General features: G+C 42.4%; 3 protein-coding genes across 3 annotated transcripts in view; 2 read left to right on the forward strand and 1 right to left on the reverse strand.

The window, feature by feature from the left end:
* The first annotated feature begins 1572 nt into the window (after nt 1-1572).
* Nucleotides 1573-5898, forward strand: pdhb (pyruvate dehydrogenase E1 subunit beta). Its single transcript, XM_004547374.3, has 11 exons — nt 1573-1722; nt 1807-1866; nt 2786-2893; nt 2990-3052; nt 3154-3189; nt 3656-3846; nt 3933-4027; nt 4436-4546; nt 4630-4721; nt 4792-4933; nt 5158-5898. The coding sequence occupies exons 1-11, from the start codon at nt 1684-1686 to the stop codon at nt 5301-5303; spliced, it is 1083 nt and encodes a 360-aa protein (XP_004547431.2). The 5' UTR covers nt 1573-1683; the 3' UTR covers nt 5304-5898.
* A 1387-nt stretch (nt 5899-7285) lies between these two features.
* LOC101485703 (uncharacterized) lies at nt 7286-14433 on the reverse strand. Its single transcript, XM_076884199.1, has 5 exons — nt 13550-14433; nt 12086-12253; nt 11795-11973; nt 11455-11695; nt 7286-10016 (listed from the first exon to the last, which is right to left on the reverse strand). The coding sequence occupies exons 1-5, from the start codon at nt 14120-14122 to the stop codon at nt 9558-9560; spliced, it is 1620 nt and encodes a 539-aa protein (XP_076740314.1). The 5' UTR covers nt 14123-14433; the 3' UTR covers nt 7286-9557.
* A 782-nt stretch (nt 14434-15215) lies between these two features.
* The window catches only part of kctd6a (potassium channel tetramerization domain containing 6a), a 33600-nt gene continuing 28778 nt past the window's right edge, over nt 15216-20037 (forward strand). Inside the window, exons 1-2 of the mRNA XM_004547375.2 lie at nt 15216-15354; nt 18016-18107. Coding sequence (XP_004547432.1) covers nt 18081-18107 — 27 coding nt within the window. The 5' untranslated portion in view covers nt 15216-15354; nt 18016-18080. The remainder of the gene's footprint in view (nt 15355-18015; nt 18108-20037) is intronic.

Genomic DNA, 20037 nt, shown 5'->3' on the forward strand with positions numbered 1-20037 from the left:
CTAAAATATAACCAGACACTGGCGTAAATTCTCGACTGTCTCATACTTCTGTTTAATAAGTTTTCTGTTTGACGTTTAGTCAGCTGTGTGAAAACCAAGGAGGAACCCACCCGGGGGATTAATAAAGTTTTATTTTATCTAATCTAATAACTTTAATCTCAGCCAAACCGATTTACTCACGAACAAACAAAACACTGAAAAAAGCCCAACAATAACATTTTTAGGTTGTCTAAGTGACTTATATATTACGTTTAACCCGAGCAGCGAAACTCCGCGGTGATCTGAAAATGACGTGCCGGGAGTTGTGCCGTTCTCGGCCGCATCAGTAACCCTCGAGCTCCCGGCTAGCTGTCGAGCTGGTGGGTAGCAGACGCCTCTGAAAACGTCGAAGCACTTTTGCAAATATGGGATATCTTGATAAACCGAGCAGATATTTGATGTTTACACAACTACTTTCTCGCCTGAAAATATGTTAAAAGTTTATTTTGTGACCCAGAAAGATTAGTATGAGTAATTTTAAAACTTAGTAGCGGCCGCCATTGTTGGAAACTGGAGTTTGGCTGGGCCGCGCTATGAATTCTGGGATATGGTAGTAATTTGGACAGCCTTCGGCGCGTCGCTGTGACGTAATCGGTCTACAAATGCGGCCTCAGGAGGATGCAGCCCATGAATTTGGACATGTCCAGAGTATAATCGCAGCCTTTGCGGTTAGAAAATTGCACTTGATCATGTCGCGATATTATCGCAAATGCGATATATCGTTCAGCCCTACCAGGTTTGGCCACACCTCTTCTATATATGAAGCTAAAAAGACTTGTGCAAAGCATACACCTTTGCATCTCTTAGTTATAGCCTCCTGTCTCCTCTCAGCACAGAAATTAGCACTGAGACTGATTTTGATGTTTGAGGACCGGCAACATCAAATAAATATGCACGTATATATGACTTCTATTTGCTATTACGTGATATGTGTGTGACAAATAAACGGATCTTGAATCTTAAAACAAGCACTAATTTGATAAATACCAGTAAAGTTAACCTTCAATATATAATCATATATGTCATACATAATCGTACAATCATACATAATGTGTGTGTGTGTTATAAATGTTCAACTCATGTTTTCACTCATTTTCTATGATGATATCTGGTAAACTGACAGTACCGTTAGAGCTTGATCAGAATGAGGATTGGAAACATATTTCTTAATGGATATGAAAAAGTTTGGAAATTAAACTTGCAGTCAAACATAATACAAAAACAAAAATTCTATTGTGGCATACTAGAAAAATACCCCCCCCCCCCCCCCCCCACACACACACACACACAAAGTGCCATTTTCCATTGCCAACTTGAATATGTGTTGCATATGAAATAATGTCAAAGTGCACAGATTAAATAAAAAAAATGAATGAAAAAGTAGTGAATCACACTATTTATGTATTTATTTATCTATGTATGTTTTGCCGTATTGGTCTTCCATATTGACGCCTGCGCGGCTCCGTGTCCTTGGATATTTCTACCCCCATTTTCTACTCTCCCGCCTCCTTATTTGTTTGACCACTGTGATTGGCTGTTCGAAATGACACGTTCCAATCAACCTATGAAGTGCCGTCTTGATTGGTTAAGATCCACCAGCTTCCACTATTACGTCACTCCAGTTCGACAGAGGACAGGTTCAAGATGGCAGCGTCCCTGAGGTTCTTTCTCCGCTCCGGAAAGGTATGGATTAAATCGATGTTTTTGAAGCACTGTTTGGTCTTTCTGGGAGTGTAATGTTCGTGCGTCCTTTCTTTTCTCCTGCAGAATACCGTGTCAGCTCTGCAGCGGCGGGAATTTCACAGGAGCGTTCCGGCCGCAGTACAGGTCAGTGTTAGCAACTAGCAGGCTAGCTGTTTCTACAGCGAATGATGTCGGTATGTGTAGTTTTAATTGCACAGACAACAATAACAGGCTGAAAACTGGGTGGAGACTTGTTTTAGTCAGTAGCTGCCTGTTTTAAATACGTGTGTTAAGGGTTTAGGGGTCGTGCTGTTGTGCGGTCACTGAGCAGAGGGATGCGGGTTTACATCACATCAGCCCTCATCGCGCTGACAGCTGTCTCACATTAACATAAGTCACTGTCAGAAGTTTAAGGGGAAAACTATTGAAACAAAGCTTAAGCTCTGAAACAGTGCAGGCAACAAAATGCACACTTAAGTAGAACCGCAAGAAAAATCCTGAAATTTGAGGTATTTTAAACTGCAAAACGAGAAGTGCTGCTGAAATGCTCATGTCAGTGTCTTTAAATATTGTAGCTGTATCTGGGCTTGCTCGTGTATCAGGTCTGTCTTTCAAGCAGTTCCTTCATAATTGGCGGGAGGTCCAAGGGATCGCTCAGGGAGTTTGTGTTCGCTCAGACACATGACAAATTAGAGGGACCATTGGCTGTAACATTGACATCAGACTGTGCACTCTAGGGCAGAGTAACGGACAAGTTTAAGGTCAGAGCTGTGATTTTAAGTGGTCATTAAATCAGTGACAAAATTAAGCAGATTTAAACAATTTCTACTTGTGTTGGATACAAATAACTACCAAGAGTGACTTTCAGCTTTTGGGTTCTGAACTAAAGCCTCCAGTCTTCTGATTGCCACTTGAGACTAAAGTCTCCTGAATGTTTACAGCCTTATGTGAAACAGGTTTTGGATGGAGAATTGCTATTGTGGCGTCAATTAGTTACATTTTAACTTCAGTTTGTGGAAAGCAGCGTTCTGACCTGTACTGATGGTTTTGTTGCCACTGTTAGATGACAGTCCGTGATGCCCTGAACCAGGCAATGGATGAGGAGTTGGAGAGGGACGAGCGAGTGTTCCTGCTGGGTGAGGAAGTCGCCCAGTATGACGGTGCCTACAAGGTAAGTTTAAAGCTTAGACTGCAAGTGAAGTTCCTGGAGGCAGTTTGTGTTCTGTCCCAATGAGGGCAGTCAGACTAATGGTGGTTACTGGTGCAGGTGAGCAGAGGCCTGTGGAAGAAGTATGGAGACAAACGAATTATTGACACTCCAATCTCAGAGGTGAGATACAAACTGCCTGCCCAACAGATGTTTTCCACAAATCTAAGTATCCCCACTGGTGGTGTTGGACTCATTTTAGCAACTTTTTGTTTTTGGTGCAGATGGGGTTTACTGGTATTGCAGTTGGAGCTGCTATGGTAAGTCTGACATGTTCCTGATGGGCTATACTAAACACTGACTTTTGTAACATTTTCACTTGAGTTTGTTTAAAACGTCATTCTAAACACTGAATAATAACTTTTAGTCAAGAATTACCTGAGATAATGGGCGTAAGTTCAACATCTTCATAATTACACTTGAATTCTAAGCAGTAATTCAGTTCTGTGCACACTTCGCTCTCTACAGACCTGAATTATGGCTCCATTGCCCCCCCAAATTAGCTTTACACCTCAATAAAGCAGTACACAGTCAACTCCCAAGCCACCTTGACTTGTATAATAAAGCACTTTTCCTACCTTGAAGCCATAAATGCCAAAATAAGAGTTCCTTTAGACTAGAATGCTTCAAAGTACAGATTATGAAAGCTCTTCAGATTCACAAACTACCTGATACTTAAAACTTGCAAGTGACAAATTCCCTAACAAGATCAATGTCCTCTTGCAGGCTGGTCTGAGGCCCATCTGTGAATTCATGACCTTTAACTTCTCCATGCAAGCCATTGACCAGATCATAAATTCTGCAGCAAAGACCTACTACATGTCAGCTGGGCTACAGTCAGTCCCAATTGTTTTCAGAGGCCCTAATGGAGCATCAGCAGGTGTCGCTGCACAGCATTCACAGTGCTTTGCTGCATGGTGCGTTCAAGACGTCACTTTACTGTTTGCAGTAACTCTAGCTGATGTTTGGCAGCTCTGACATCAGTGTTGTCATTTGTCTCCAGGTATGGTCACTGTCCAGGACTGAAGGTTGTAAGTCCATGGAACTCAGAAGATGCTAAAGGCCTCTTGAAATCAGCCATCAGAGATGAAAATCCTGGTGAGATGCCACACTGAAATGCTTAAAACTTGGACAGTCACCCTGCATATCAATGTTCAGGCACTGCTAGCTCAGTTGATTACAAAGTTTTTAATTAAACAAGCCAGCTGGTCCCTATTTGTCTCAGCCAAAAGTCAAACAGTAACTCAAGCATTGTTGGACTGCAACGGACTAGTCCTTGTTCTGCTCTGGAGGGTAACTTTAACGCAACAAACACTTCTCCCAGCTACCAATCAAGGCACTTGTCCCTCATTCACAGGATGAGGTGCTACCAGGAGAAGCAGAAATTATTCCCCTAATAGTTTGAAAGTATTTAAAATGGCATAAACATCAGCTGAAAATGCAGCTTGAGTGAGTTTGTAGCAGCCTGGCTGTTCAAACAGACATGTGAACTGAATCTGTCTGCAGTGGTGGTCCTGGAGAACGAGCTGCTGTATGGCGTTCCCTTTGAGATGTCAGAGGAAGCGCAGTCCAAAGACTTCACCATTCCCATTGGAAAAGCAAAGATTGAGAGACAAGGTGAGTGACAGAACACCAGGATCTGGATCCCAAGTTTTTAACACTGAGGCTTCAAAAGTCATTTCTGAACATGTCCTTTTCAGGCAATAGCATCACCCTCGTTGCTCACTCTCGGTATGTTGGTCACTGCCTGGATGCCGCAGCTGTCCTTGCCAAAGAGGGAATAGAGTGTGAGGTAATGCAACACCTATTGACTGGCTGAGCTAGACTGCTCAGAAGCGTCTTAACCATTTCTTGTCTGTCAGGTGATCAACCTTCGGACCATCCGACCCATGGATGTGGAGTCTATTGAGACCAGTGTGATGAAGACCAATCACCTGGTGACTGTTGAGGGTGGCTGGCCTCAGTTTGGGGTTGGAGCAGAGATCTGTGCCAGGATCATGGAAGGTAATCTAAGCTCAAACTAATTTAAAAAAATAAAATAAAATTTGCACGCATAACTGGTTCCCTTAAACTCTTAGATCTGGATCTTCAGGAGCCAAAGCATAGATGACACATATTGGGATTGACACTGTAATGATTGCTCGTGTATTTACTAATAGCTGTTCAGTCTGAAGTCACAACCTCTAATTATTTCAGGCCTCGAGACTAACATGCCTTTAATTTCTCAGGTCCTGCCTTCAACTACCTGGATTCTCCTGTTACCAGAGTAACTGGCGTGGACATCCCCATGCCATACGCTAAAATCTTGGAGGACCACAGCCTGCCGCAAGTCAAAGACATCATTTTCTCTGTGAAAAAGACCCTCAACATCTGAGACCCTCATCCACCGGAGTTCTTGTTTACAGATGGTGGCAAAATATCTAATGTGTAAATACCGCCAAGCGCTCCAGATGTTGAACAATGCACACAGCTGTGTAGCTCAGAGCAGTGGACACTGTTTCAGTCATCCCAGCACCTATGTGTTAACTCTGTTACTAACTTGACTTAACTGTCTGTGGCTCTGGCTGCTCTCTTGCACTTTTCCCAATTTTAAAAAGAGAAGAGGAAAAAAATGTATCGTACAATCTGTTGGCTGTAATTTATTGTCAAATTAAATTTTTGACTCTTCCCAAAGTTTACCAATTAGTCTGGACTCTAAAGTATCTGTTAACTGTTCTCGGCTATTTGCTTTCAATTACCCTTCTCAAGAGGTTTTTCAGATTTGGATAATCATTTTTATTTTTCCACTCTTTATTCATCTGAACTGGGATGAAAGTCATCCTGCTGCTGCCTTTAAAACGCACACTTCACTTAACTCAGACTTGGGGTTTGTCTTTAAAAATGGGGAAAATGGCACCGCTGTGAGCTGGAAACATTTAATGTAGCGGCTCATTTCTGTTGACTGTTGCAGAAATAAACTTTGATCCTCAGTTTTGTTTGATTTACTACATCTACACCATCCTGCCCACAGTTGAATTGTTTGACCAGATTTGCACTAAAGACCTCATCTTGAGAGAAACCCATGGAAACTGAAGTTTCTGAAGACACTAGACTAATCTGAACTAAAAGATTGAAATATGCTGGCTGAGAAACTGCAGGTGGACTGCTACTGTGACAGATTAAAATTGTTGGAAAGAGGTCTGAGTGATGGGAAAAGACTTGAAGAAAACTCTTCCCAACCCAGAATGTGAGCTGTTTTATCCAGAGGATAAAACAGCTCACATTCCAGTAGGTCAAATGAAAACTGAAACATTTGGATTTCCAGAGTAATAATTTGTTGCAGACGCCTGGACCAAACTCCATAAAGGTCTAACTTCAGATTTTATTAACCCCGTGAGGCCTGAAGTGACGTGCTCTAACATTCACACATCAGGGGGAGCTTAGAGTTCAGTATCTTGCCCAAAGACACGTTGGCATGCAGACAGCAGCCGCCGGGGATCACATCACTGACCTTCCAATGAGCACATGATCTGTCTCCTAAGGAAGCGCCACCTTGGGCTCAGAGTCATGACTGGGACCTTACAAGGTTAATGAAGTGCAGTTACTCATTGTATTATGACAACAAAGTGTGTTGTTAGTTTAAATTGATGGAGTTCAACAGCTCTGAAAGAAGAATACTTTCAACTGTTTGTTATCCAGTGGTTTTACTGGTTGAGATTAAAACTGGTTCATGCAATAGAATCAGTCACACAGTGTCAGCCAGTTTTCCCGACTAATCCTTGTCCTGGACTAAAAGCAAATTTAGAAGATTAAGATTTTTTTTTTATTCTAGGGTTAGGTTTCATCCACACCTGAGAAACAGAGCCTCAGTGAATTTGTACATTTTGGTTTTGAGGACACTCAGTCAGCAGGAGAACCCACAGGCCCAGGGTGCACCTTATACTGGTGCCCAGTTCAGATAAAAAGAGGAGAGTTGTGTTGGGAAGGGCATTTGGTGCATGATTCATGATCTTTATGCAGATTAAAATAATTCTGGTCAAAGTCCTGGATGGAGGCAGATGATGTGCTGTCACAACCCAGCGACTGTTTATGTGATGTGGATTAAAAAGATGCATAGTGCTAATTTCCAGGTCTGTACTTTTGAGCCTTTATCAGCACCTCAGTACATCCTGTCTAAACAGTTTCCTCATTGGCTGTCCCTCATCTGGCCCCCACAAAGAGAATTTGGTGCCTATTAGCTATGCCTCTTTATATACAGACTTCATTATTTATAAATTGTTTAAACATATACACTGGTATATTGTGTTCATATGTGACAGAAAATAGGGAAAAACATCACGGATACCCTTTAAGAGCAGCAATAAACAAGAGTCAATGTAGCCTTAAACATTTTTATTGGTTAACTTTTTGCAGTAAGAATCTCAGTTTCAGACTCGCTGTGCTTCCCCTGTCTGAGCGTCAGATCTGAGATCAGTCGGAAAACACAGCGATCTACAACTTAAACATAAAAATAAAAACCATCTCTGAGACTCTGAGAAACCCCAACGGACCAAACCTCGTTACAAATCAGAGCGAGTTACAGAGTGTCCTGCTTCAGGAAGCTCTCAGACTGAACTGAGCAAACAGATCATCATTTTTAAACTCTTAAATGTTACAGGTCTTTGACTTTGTAATAATCCCATGAAAAGAACATCACACTCTGGTTCAAATTACAGTTACAAACCCCCCCCCCCCCAAACCTATCTAACATTCATTTCCACTGTAATCAGGACCGAAGTGCAAAAAATTATCTTTTCTGAAACTTATTAGTAAACTTCACTGAAATTACAGTCTAAGGAACTTTTTTTGGTATTTATCACATCTTTAAAGGCTTTTTACACATTTCCCACTGTGTTCGTGTCATGCCAAAAAAGTTCCTCTAAAAGCTCTGATACATTAAACAATCTCCTGAAAACCAAACATAAGAACACTAACTACCACTGAAAGTCTGTTTTAATGGTTACTCAGTGGCTATGATGTCTGCAGGCGCCCGAATCTGCAATCCTGCCATCGGTCCAGCATGACACGAAGAAACGATGCATAAAAGCTTCGCTGTGCATCAAACAAGCACACCAAAGCCTTCGATCGCTTCAGTTTGGTTCATCAAAGCTAACAAAAAGTCCAGGTCCTTTTCTCGGGTGTGGATCTACTCAGCTCCCAGCCTCAGTCCTTTGAGACGTCACAGTGTTCAGAATCAAACTCGCACAATCTTCTGCTGCCAGTTTGTAAAAATAAAGATGGCGTAACAGCAGCAGGATTAGAAAATTTTCACCTCCTGATAGCTCTGACAGTCCAATGAACACGGAGTCCACGACGGTCACTGATGGCTTTAGTCAAAGTGTTTGAGGATATCCAGTCTCTCTGAAGCTAAAAGTGCAGCTTGTACCCCCCTCTCATGCATTTTACATGGCATCACAAGCAGTTTAATTTTTTTTGTAAGAGTAACTGTGTAATTACAGGGAAGTGCTTTGAGATTCAATCGATATCCAGAATTTAAGAATAACTCCATGGAGGGAACTGCTCGGACTTTACTGAAAGTTAGGGTGTGTTTAAGTGTAAATCTTATGAGCAGAAAAAGATTCAGTGTTATGAGAATCAAGCCATAATGTAATGAGAATAGAAATGTGCTGGCCACTTGAGGCTGTCTCCAAACACGAGCCAATCCCCATAGAGTCATATGGTTAAATGGATGACTTTACAACAAATAAAAACATGTTTTGGTCTGTAATGGATAGTTTTCCACTTTGTATCGACTTTATAAGCAGTGGGTTTTGATAGAACTGATAGTTTTGGAGATTGTTAGGCATACAGTTAGAGTGGGAAGGTACGGAAACAAAGCCAGGTGTAACCAATCGCTGCCTGCTAGGCCTCACTTGTGCTAATCTGAGACTCTGAAGTGGCCCTAGCTGCTCTATATACAGCTTTTGGATGACTAACATTAAAGTTTTGGTGAATGGAATTTGGCAGTAAATCAATGAACTAGCTTAACAGAGTTTCCTGACAGAGAGCGCTGTTCAATGTTTAGCAGCATCTCATCTTCTGCTACTAAAAGTTCAAAATACTATAAAGAGAATATTTTGGTTTTAATGTGAAAACTTGTGACCGAGTGCAAAACCTTAAAGCACGATCAACTAACAAATAATCAAAACAAAATGACTTTATTCTCATAACGTTTATTTTCTGTTGCTATATTTGACTTTACTAACATAATATTTCAATATCATGTGAAATAATTACTTTAATCTTCAAACTAAAAGAGCAAAAGGCCCAGTGTTTTTACTTTTTTATTCTCTAGGTCATTGTACTTCATCCTGTTGCTGTTCTTGTGATTTGAGCCAAATTTGTTATTTTCCTTTTTAAATCTGAATTTTCTTTAATTTGCTATGAGTTACAATGAAAGGAAGAATTTGTTGATTTTCAGTCATAATTAATCAGCTGTGGGTGTTTTGCTGTTAGTCACATTGGAGCAGTTTTTGTGTTCTTGGGCTCAAACTGAAACATAACATTTATAGTAAAGCTCTTATTACTTTCCCTCTACAGTTACTAACCATGCCAGGGAAGAGGGCGGGGACTCTGTGCTGCTCTCTGATTGGAGGAGGGGCCTGCAGTCTTAAGGAGCTGACAGATCTGATCGTCCGACCTCCGAGTGTCCCTTCAGCAATCCGAGCCTCACAACCACCACCCTCTTCTTTTTCTGCTCCGAGTCCTCATCATCATCATCGTCGTCGTCATCCTCCTCCTGCTGCTCCTTCGCCTTTCGTTTCACTCTCTCCTTCCTCTTCTCCTCCTTCCTCTGCTTTTTCGCCCTCTTCTTTCTCTTCTTTTCTTCTTTTTCCTCCTCTGCACGATCCTCCTCAACCTCTTCCTCCTCTTGCATCCCGTCCTGCACTTCCTCTTCAACTACCTCCTCTTCTACTGCCATCACCATTTCCTCCTCTTCCTCCTCTTCATTGTCATCATCTTCCTCCTCCTCATCTTTCTCTTCTTCATCTTCCTCCTCATCTGTCATCACTTCTCCCATCTGTTCTTTCAGTTGCTCTTCTTTAGCGTTCATCCCGGCGTCTCCATCCTGTGTCGATCGATAGAAACAGTCAAAAACAGCGCCCGTGTGGTCAAAAATATCACTTTAAGAGTTTAAAGTATGTTTACAGCTAGCTGGTTGAATTTCATGTTAAATGACCAATCTAACATTTTTCTAAATGTAAACAAATCACATATAAAGCTTGGATTCCCTCGCCCCCACACAGCAATCATCATGAAGTCCATTCATTTGTGCTGAGCAAAGATCTTTGACTGTTTTGTTTAATCTTCCCCACAGCCACTGAATAGTCATGGCAAGAATCGTGGTCTTAAAATAAAAAGGGAAAAACAAAATGAAACTATATTGTATAGAAGTTGAGACGAGCATTAGCACCTCCAAGTGTCGGAGCAGAAAAGGGTGAAAAGTTGCTACGCCAAGTGGTGGAGTTCAAGTATCTCAGGATGTGTCTCATGAATGAGGGGAGCAGGGGATTTGTGCACGGGTTTGTTTATGTGACAAGTTTAAAAACCAAGCTGTAAATTTTCTGGTGGAGCCACATTCCTACCCTCACTTACGTCTACAAGCTGTGGGTACTAACCAAAAGGGTGAGATCCCACATACATGCAGCAGACGTGTCTGCGCTTTCCCTTAGAGATGTGGGAGGGGCTCAAAGTAGAGCCAGCTGAAGGTGTTCAGCATCTGACCAGGATGCCTCCTGGTTCAGAGGTTATGTTATACTGGGAGGAGACCCTGAGGCTGAGCCACGACACATTGGCTTGGGAATGCCTCACTGGTTGTGGTGGCTGGGGAGTGAGAAGTCTAGCCCCCAAGAGCTGGACCAACTAAATGACAAAAAAAATAATAATTGTTTTTTTAAATGCAAGAATGGATGGATGATTTTATACAAGGATGTAGATTAGTCCAGGCCTTTATAATCAAGGACATGTTTATTTTACAGATTCATTAACGCATGTGAACTAACTCATTCACTGCCAGCCATTTTCAAATGGCTGGCAGTGAAACACAACAAGACTTGCACCACATTTTTGTCTCACTGCGCAATCCCTTACGTGCACAAACCCTGCACCTCCTTGCAGGTCTACTTTTACTGCTGGTGGGCTTCAGTTCAACTTACGTTGACTGCCATTGACGTCTATAGACGTCAATGGCAGTCAACATAAGTTTTTCAATTGACGTCTATAGACGTCAATGGCAGTGAATGAGTTAAACACATGTCTGGTTAAAAAAAATAAAGCACAGCCCAGAGGACTTCAAACATCCCCGACGTCCTCACAGTACCCGACCCCACAGAGCACCTGCAGGGGTCACATAATCACTGTCTTGAAGTATTTTGGTGGCATGAAGAGTTTCATTTTTAAAACTTGCTTGATTCTATAGTTCACACATTAGTTCAATCTCAGCCACATCGACACAGATTGCATATTTATCTTGTTTTCAGTCCAGCCCTACCGGTGGTGACACTCACCATGTCTTTGCCATTTCGCAGTCTGTGCAGCAGCAACCTGACGGTGTCTTTGTTCTGGCACAGGCCCATAGTGTTGAGGATTTCAAGGGCGGACCCGGAGCAGCCCTGCAGGCGGAGCTCAGCCCCCAGAGCGGCCTGCAGGAAGTTGTTCTTCCAGATGTTCCTGGTGAAGAGAGGGATGGAGAGCGCCACCACAGTCCGTCGCTCCAGCAGCATGAAAGCCTGCTCCTCTGTCAGCTGGCTGCCGAACAAATAAAGAAAATTCAAACTGTTGACCCACGTTTGCTTGGATGAGATGAAGTCTTAGTACTGATGTAAAAACATTCCGAGTCAGACTTACCTGTTGCTCTTGTAGAGGGCATTGATGTCTGGGAACAGTGAGCGGAGGCACGTGGTGACAAGCGGAGCCTTTTCCTGAACCCAGTTCAGACATCGCCGCCAGGGGAAGGACGACAGCGGTTTTTTCCCAGATACCTTCTGATGGAAGGGACTGTCTGACAGTCGCGACAGCGTCTTCATCTAAAACATCACCAGGAAACACAAGAATGCAGGCAGTCACGATTACATAACAAAAACAGCTACCAGTTAAGAAGACATCAAATACGAGATGTCAGGAAGCTTCTTTCCTCACCTCATTTTTCAGCTGTTTGCTCCAGAACTCCATCATGGGTTTCCGGGCACCTTTAGAGGACCAGAGCATTTGGAAAGCAGCTTTGTAGCTGGACTTGCTCACAAGCAGCGCTGCTTTGCTCTTTTTCCCCATCCTGCAACCTGCCGCCTTCTTATCATTCACCTGCGACTACACACACACACACACACACACACACGCACACACACACACACACACACACACACACACACACAGTAAGAGTGTTTTTAAAACACCAACACACCAATGACAACTTCAAAAAAAATGTGCTTACAAAAGCATTTCAGTACAAGATTTGTGATTCGGCTTGGAAAATCTGAAGTGGATTTTTTCCACAGTTTTAACAGACAACATTTATCAAGGAAGTAACTGACAGAGAAAAACTGCAGATGGCAGAAATGCAGAAAAAATAAGAGGAAATTGCAGATTTTGATGGTAGACAGAGACTGTATATAAAGAACAGAAGACATGATGTCACCAACTGGTCAGTGAAGGTTATGAAACCTGCACATATGGTAACAAGTTACCAATTAGAGAGCAAAGCCACCATAAACCATAATCTTATTGTCCTTTTTCCTCACAATGATGAGAAGACTCCAATTTATAAATAAATATCATGATGAATTAAGTAAGAATTGAAACTAACTGAAAAAGCAAAAACTTCTGTGAAGTTTTTATTGAAATCAAACATTACATAAAACAGAGTCATTTTCCCCTAGTTTTCCATACACTTTAAATTTTTTATTTATTCATTTATTTTTTTTTTAAATCAGAGGAGGTGCCCCATGTGGTCCAAGAAAAACAATGTTTTCTTGGACCGCATACCCGGAAGTTGCATCCCTCTACTTGCAGCTTTACCTTTTTATCTAAGGCCCTTCCAACAGATGAACATATGCTTCATATGTCTAAAAATAAACCGAAGCTGACTTCTGTCTGTACAAAGGATTCAAACCACTTTTGATAAACTACCAAAACAGTACTCTGAGCCAGGACTCTAGTCTATGGGACAGAAAAGTAGCTATGAAAAGAATATAAAGAAACAACTGCTATGTCCAAAAATGCAAGTGTTTTGCTTTGAAGCACTATTAGCTGCAGCTCAACTAAGGTTAGGCCATACTTTTTGTTTTATGAATTTATACCGCAACACAGTACATTGGGTCAACCAGATAAGTCGTTTGGGACACAATGGTAATGATAACCTAAGGAAAAAGTAGAGCTCCTTCAGAAGATGGGGGTGAGACTAAAAGGAAACAACTACAAACTCAGGAGCTCATGTTCAAAAACATCAGCAGATTTCACTGTGAAATGCTGCCCCCTGGTGGGAGGGGGGGTAATTGCAAGCGATACCTGTAACCAAAGGGGAAATACCTGCTGCCCTACACGTGCTTATATACACAATAGAGAAGCTGAACTTTCACACCATCTGTCACACACACACACACACACCGGTTTAGTCGGAGGCGGCTTCAGCCACAGATTCCGTTTCCCGCTCTGTTTGCGTTTGCATTTGCTCCGGATCACCTGCGCGCACGTCTCGCACAGGAAGGACTTTTCGTGGACCACGCAGCCCGGGAAGGCCCACTGCACAGTTTCCGGGGAGGTGAACGTGTACACCGCCCTCCGGTTGAAGGACCGACCGTGCCGCTCGAACTCGAGCCTGCAGCAGGAGCAGTTTTTGTCCTCCGGCCGCCTCACTCGCCGCGGACCTCCGCGATGGACCGCCTGAGCAGCCAACTGAGAGTCTTCAGTCTTTTGGGGGTGTACTCCGGTCTGTGCCTCCACTTCATTCCCAACAGGGCAGTCTACCTCTGCACCCACAGTGGGTTCTGGAAGCTCCATTTGCAGGGACTCAGAGGGCTGCACCAGGACGCTCTGCACGGGCTCTCCCGGAGGATTGGTGGAAGAGCTCGCCAAGTTTGTGTCTGCAGTGTGGGCATAGTCGTGCTCGTTAGATTCGGCTGAGGGACCCGTTTCCTCATCGTTCCCCGCGTTGGCGTCAGCATTTTCACTCGCCATCATAACTTCAGTCTTCTGTTTGTGGTGAGATACGCAGAGAGAAAAACTCTGTCCGGATCCGGTTCACAGCAGAGGGCTAACGGTGTGAGCTAACGTCAAATCCCGCCAGCGTTATCCTGGAATCGCTGCCCGGCGGAACTCCTCTAGGGGCCTTCACAGATATGTGCGAGAGAAAATCTGGTTGATATTCGGTGCAGTGCAGTGAAAATAAAGGCAGACTTCCAGCTGCAAAAACTCGGCAACAAATGGAAAACCGACGAGCTGAGAGCTACAGGATGTAGTCTCTGATAAATAAAACAGATCGTGTCCCTATTGGGTGACCGGTTGTTCTGTGCGCCCCCTGTGGTGGGAGGTAATTGCTACACTCCCAAGCTCATAATCAGAACTGAAAAAATAAATCAGCCACGCTTCCAGTTTAGGGGTCACACCTCCTAACCCACCCAGCCACTTGGGTGTGGCTCTCAGTGTACTGTCCCAGCTTTCATCTTACATCCTGGAAAGTCTCCAGGGCACTTTTGCACAGTCTGCAATGTGAATCCTATTGGCCATGGTAGACTCCTGCCTCTGTGGATCTGCTATTTAAGGCAGATCTGCTATGTGCTGTCTTTTTAAGCTGGCCTTTTCTAGCCACTGATAGGATTTCTTGATATCACCCACTTCCTTTATGTGTCCTCATACCTTTGTCTTCATGCCTTTGTCTTCTGCTGCCTAAGGCATTTTTGAGCAGCTCTTTTCCGGGATGTAGCTTCCTGATGTATTTGTGGACACACTGTGTTTAATTCTAGATTGTGGTTCCAAAATTCACGAATTCTTGCCCTCCCTCTTTCCATTGATTATAGAGACAGAGGGATTCTGGGCTTTCTTTCTTGTAACCTTTCTTTCTTTCTTTCTTTCTTTCTTTCTTTCTTTCTTTCTTTCTTTCTTTCAATCATTTAAATATACTTATTTGATTATTTTCTTGACTGGCTTTCACATATCTTGTGTAATTCATATTTAGACTTTGATAGCTCATTTGTTTTCATATCTATCAAGTTCCTTTTTTTATTTCCTGATTCATTCGAGCTGCACACTGTAGGTTTATTGGTTTATTTACATTCTCCACTTTTATTTTGGCAGATCTTACCGGAAGTCTTTAGTATTAATTATGACGGACATACAGGTTAGCTAGCAATAGCTCTAACCTCCATCTGTGTTTGTGGTTGAAGCGGTGGTTGGTAGTGATGAAGCCGTTATAGGTAAGACACGACTGACTTTTTAAATATATGTTTTTATGAAAGTATCGGTGTGATGCTTTTTTCCCCTTACAGCTATGATGCTAACGAGCTAGCAGGCGTTAGCCGCAGCACACTGGTCAGCTTCAGTGAGATAGATACCAGCCTTCAACTGAACTATGATCACTCATCAGGCCTTTACCTGATCGTTTTCATATCTCAACAAGGTTACATTTAGGTTAGATTTTCGAGGAATATTTGGTCTGGGGAATATCTAAACTTTACCTCTCTAAGTAATTCAGAAATTCTTCAAAAATCTAAATAAATTAAGTAGTAATTATTAAAAACAGACCCAGAATAGGAAATTAGTCAGTGGAATTGCCTGTGTGTTTATCTGCCAAGCACAAAGACTAAAGTGACATTTACAAATCGTTTTTTCACATTGATATGAAATGGAGATATGCAGTTAGTAACTTTTATTCCTGTGCTAATACAGTTAATAGTATTTAAGTATATTTTTATATTTTCCTTTATTAGAGTAAATGTGAGAAATTCACGTTTCTGTCGTCTGTACTTAAGACGTTATTAGGGCTCAAATTTGAGCTTTGGTGAATTTAAAAACCAAATTTTACTCAGTTCGAAATGTTTTAACTTGGTTTGTGGTACAAGGATCAAATTTTGCATGGCTTCATGAAATATAATAACGTTTTTGAACCTGCAAGCTGTAGTTTGTGGTAACTATTGTGATTTGCATACATAAAAATCTGTTTGTCAATCATGAATATGTACATATGAAAAGAAGATGTACAAAGTGTAGCAGAGACTTATGAGACTGAAGACTGCCAGTTTTAATAACCCAAGCATTTGGGAGTCTATGGAGTTGTTTTATTATTAATATTGTTAAATGAATGAGTGGAAAGGCAGTTGGTCTGATAACATACCGGAAGAGGTTTGGAGACATCTAGGGGAGATGGCCGTGTACTTTTTACCAGAGTGTTTAACAGAATCCTGGAGAGTGAGTGGGTGTCTGTGGAATAGAGAAGAAGCCTACTGGTGCATATTTTCGAGAATAAGGGTGATATACAGAGCTGTAATAACTACAGAGGGATTAAGTTGATGAGCCATACCAAGAAGCTAGGTGATGATCAGTGAGCTGCAGTACAGCTTTATGCTGAGAGAGAGCGCTACAGAAGCAATGCTTGCTTTGAGAGTGATGATGAAGAAGTGTAGAGGCGGTCAGAAGGAGTTGCACTGTGTCATTTTGAATATAGAAAAGGAATACGATAGGATGCAAAGAGAGGAATTGCGGTACTGCACAAGGAAGCCAGGAGTGGCAATGAAGAGTGTCAGGGTTGTGCAACACATGTATGTGGACAGCGATACAGTGGTGAGGTGTGTAGTAGGAGTGACAGATGGGTTCAAGGTTGGGGTTGGATTACATCAGGGAAATCTGTGGACTGCGATGTTTGCAGGGACATTGGGATCTTTTCTGAGAGTAGGGTAGCAAGAGAACCTGGAGTGATGGAAGTACAGACAAGTACAGAATTATGAGCCCCTCTATGAAAATTTCATTTTAAGGAGGAGACAAGTGTAACATTGAAGATGCAATGAGTAGAGATAAAAAGGTGGATGAGTTTACCATCCAAAGCAACAAAGAGTGCACAAGAGGTGAAGACGAGAGTGCTGTCAGGGTGGAGAGGACCGTGAGTGTCAGGGGGGATTTTTCACATTAGGATAGCAGCAAGGGTAAAAGGAAAGTTTACAAGTTGGTAGTGAGACCTGCAATGATGTATGGTTTGGAAGGGGCAGAGTTACAATGCTATTTGTTGAGAGTGGTGTGGATGAACAAGATTAGAAATAAGTACATAATAGGGACAGCTGAGGTTGGAGCAATTTGGTGACAAATTAGAGCAGCAAGGCTGAGATGGTTTGGACATGTGCAGAGGAGAGATACTGGATATACTGCACAAAGGATGGTGATTATGGAGCTGCCAAGCAGGAGAAAAAGTAGAAGACCAGAGAAAAGACTCATGGGCGTAGTTAGGACATATAGAAGGTTGGTGTGAGAGAAGAGGAGGATGCTAGAGATGGTGTGAAATGTAGGCAGATCCCCCGTGGCGACGCCTAAAGGGAGCTGCCGAAAGAAGAAGAACAAGAAGAAGATGATTTTAAATGACTGAGTTTATGCCACCTCTGTTTGCTCATCAAGGCTACATTAGCCACTACCACGTCAAGCAAACTATCAGCTGTTGAGTAGCATTGTAGGTAATGTGGGTGCCTGAATATGACAGGAAGGAAGAATGAGTGGACTAAGAAAACCTCTGCAGTGCTGCTGCAGTCATTTTGAACCACACCAAATTAAAATTAAACATAGGAGAAGCAGTGTTTGGAGATTTTCAGCCTTTCAGCCACAGCTGGGTCTGATTTGTGATTTTAAAACGTAATCACGGCTCATTAAGATGCTGTTTGAGTTCCATTAATCAGTCGCCGTGTGAGCTTCATTCATCTGATTTAAGAAACGCATCTCTTCCCCTTTCTTACCGGCTGGCCGTGTGCATAGGACATGTCGGCAAACTCGAGACTAATCAGCCTCGATTAGTCTTCCTGATCGTGACGGCCGCTGCATCAGCTTGTTGCTCGTCTCCATGGCAACCATCTCACAAGCTGTTCGCCCTCTTGTTGCAGGTGTTTGTGGAAACTGAGAAATGATCTTCTCGACCACCTGAACTAAGAAGAAACATTGACTGCAGATGGAGAATGGAGACCTGGGTCACATGGTGGGTAGTAACCGGTTTTAATTTTATAACACAATATGATTTCTTTTATAATATCCAGTATTTAAAAGCATTGCCATCACATTAGCCAAAAATTACCATAAGAGAAAAGTAATGCTGTCAGTGATGAGGTGCATGACTGGCTCATGCACCTCATCACTGACATGGCTCATTTTTCTGTCAGGACTATATAGAATATGAAACTGTTAACTGTTATCTGAATAAATAAATAACTAAAACTACAATAAAGTAAGATCATGAAAATAATAAGTTAATCCACACAAACTCCATTTAGACTTTGTCTTTCAAACTTTGTAGTGCAAATTATTCTGTCATGAAGGAAAAACACCAGTTAAGAGGCACTTTGGCTTGCTGTGCACAGGCTTGTCATTACTTACTGTTATTTTAATGACAAATCAGTGCAGCAGCTAAGAGGTTCCTAGACTATAGGAAGACTCGCTAATCAGCAGTTTAGAATGATGACACTCTGGAGAAAATTCAATTCATTTTTGTTTTATATAGGGCCAAATCACAACAGTTCCCTTGATGAGAGGCGAAGAAAATATCTGTTTTCATCTCTCTTTCTAAAAAAACCCCAAAAACTAAACAAAGTACAAAAAACCTTTTGTTCATCAGTTACACATGAAGATCAGATCATCCTCTGTACCGCTGGAGTGGTGAGAGATTTGTTTTGACAAGTTGTAAAACAACCTGGTGCTGAATGCCCAGAAGACAGTGGAGATTATTGTGGACTTCAGGAAGCACACAGCCCGACTCCCCCCCATCATCCTGACTGACACCCCCATCACCTCTGTGGACTCATTCCGCTTCCTGGGTACCACCATTACCCAGGACCTGAAGTGGGAGCCCACCATCACCTCCGTCATCAAGAAAGCCCAGCAGAGGATGTACTTCCTGAGGCAGCTGAAGAAATTCAACCTGCCAACACGGACGATGATGCAATTCTACACTGCAATCATCGAGTCCATCCTCACCTCCTCCATCACCGTGTGGTATGCTGGAGCCACTATCAGGGACAAACAGAGACTGCAGCGTGTTGTGCGCTCTGCTGAGAAGGTGATTGGCTGCAGACTCCCATCTCTGCAGGACCTGTACACCTCCAGGACACTGGGGCGTGCAGCTCGGATCTCAGCTGACCCTTCTCACCCTGGACACAGTCTGTTTGACCTGCTCCCTTCAGGCAGGAGGCTCCGGTCCATTCGCACCAGAACCTCTCGCCATAAGAACAGTTTCTTCCCCTCTGCTGTTGGACACATGAACAATAACCGTATGACTGTTCCCACCACTAACACATGACCCTACGCTGTGTTCACAGCATCATTCCATGTTTGGCACTGATCACCACCTGCACTCATGTATATATCTATCTACTTAGCACTTTTAATTCTTATTCTTATTTTTATTTATTTATTTATTTTTTCATGTCTATTTAAGCGTAATTTATGACAGTATGTTTGCACTGAAGCACCGCAGCAATTTCCTAATGTTGTAAACCTGCTCAACATTTTGGCAATAAAACCCTTTCTGATTCTGATTCTGATTCTAAAACGCAAGTTTTCAAATGGAGAAAACGATCAAAAATCAATGTTAAATTTATGAGAAAATATCTGATGAGGCATATTTCAAGAGTGAAGCTGAAGTATTTTGAGAAGCTTAGAATAAAGTCATCATTTTGGAGGAACAGACTCATTTTAAGAAGAGGAGCGGTGATGTTTTGAAAATATAAAGTCACAGAACAGTGTTTCACAAATAGTTTATTATTTGTGTGTGGGTATTGTTACGTAAAGCAGTTTCACCCCAGTTCTTTTTTTATTCCTTGGGCCTCCAGAGACTACACCGGACTCAGTAGTCATTTCACAAAACCTTTATTCATCTTCAGTTACGCACGCATCTTCTAGAAGGGGAGATGTGC

This window comes from Maylandia zebra, linkage group LG5 (assembly GCF_041146795.1).
Source record: "Maylandia zebra isolate NMK-2024a linkage group LG5, Mzebra_GT3a, whole genome shotgun sequence".
Taxonomy (NCBI): Eukaryota; Metazoa; Chordata; class Actinopteri; order Cichliformes; family Cichlidae; genus Maylandia; species Maylandia zebra.

Bases quoted from the DNA above. Each gene is read 5' to 3' on its own strand.
- pdhb (XM_004547374.3), top strand. From the start codon at position 1,684: ATGGCAGCGTCCCTGAGGTTCTTTCTCCGCTCCGGAAAG. The intron at 4,028-4,435 runs GTGAGATGCCAC...ATCTGTCTGCAG, and splicing joins CATCAGAGATGAAAATCCTG to TGGTGGTCCTGGAGAACGAG. The intron at 4,547-4,629 runs GTGAGTGACAGA...TGTCCTTTTCAG, and splicing joins AGCAAAGATTGAGAGACAAG to GCAATAGCATCACCCTCGTT.
- LOC101485703 (XM_076884199.1), bottom strand. From the start codon at position 14,122: ATGATGGCGAGTGAAAATGCTGACGCCAACGCGGGGAACGATGAGGAA. The intron at 11,974-12,085 runs GTGAGGAAAGAA...GTGATGTTTTAG, and splicing joins GCAAACAGCTGAAAAATGAG to ATGAAGACGCTGTCGCGACT. The intron at 10,017-11,454 runs GTGAGTGTCACC...CGATCGACACAG, and splicing joins TGCGAAATGGCAAAGACATG to GATGGAGACGCCGGGATGAA.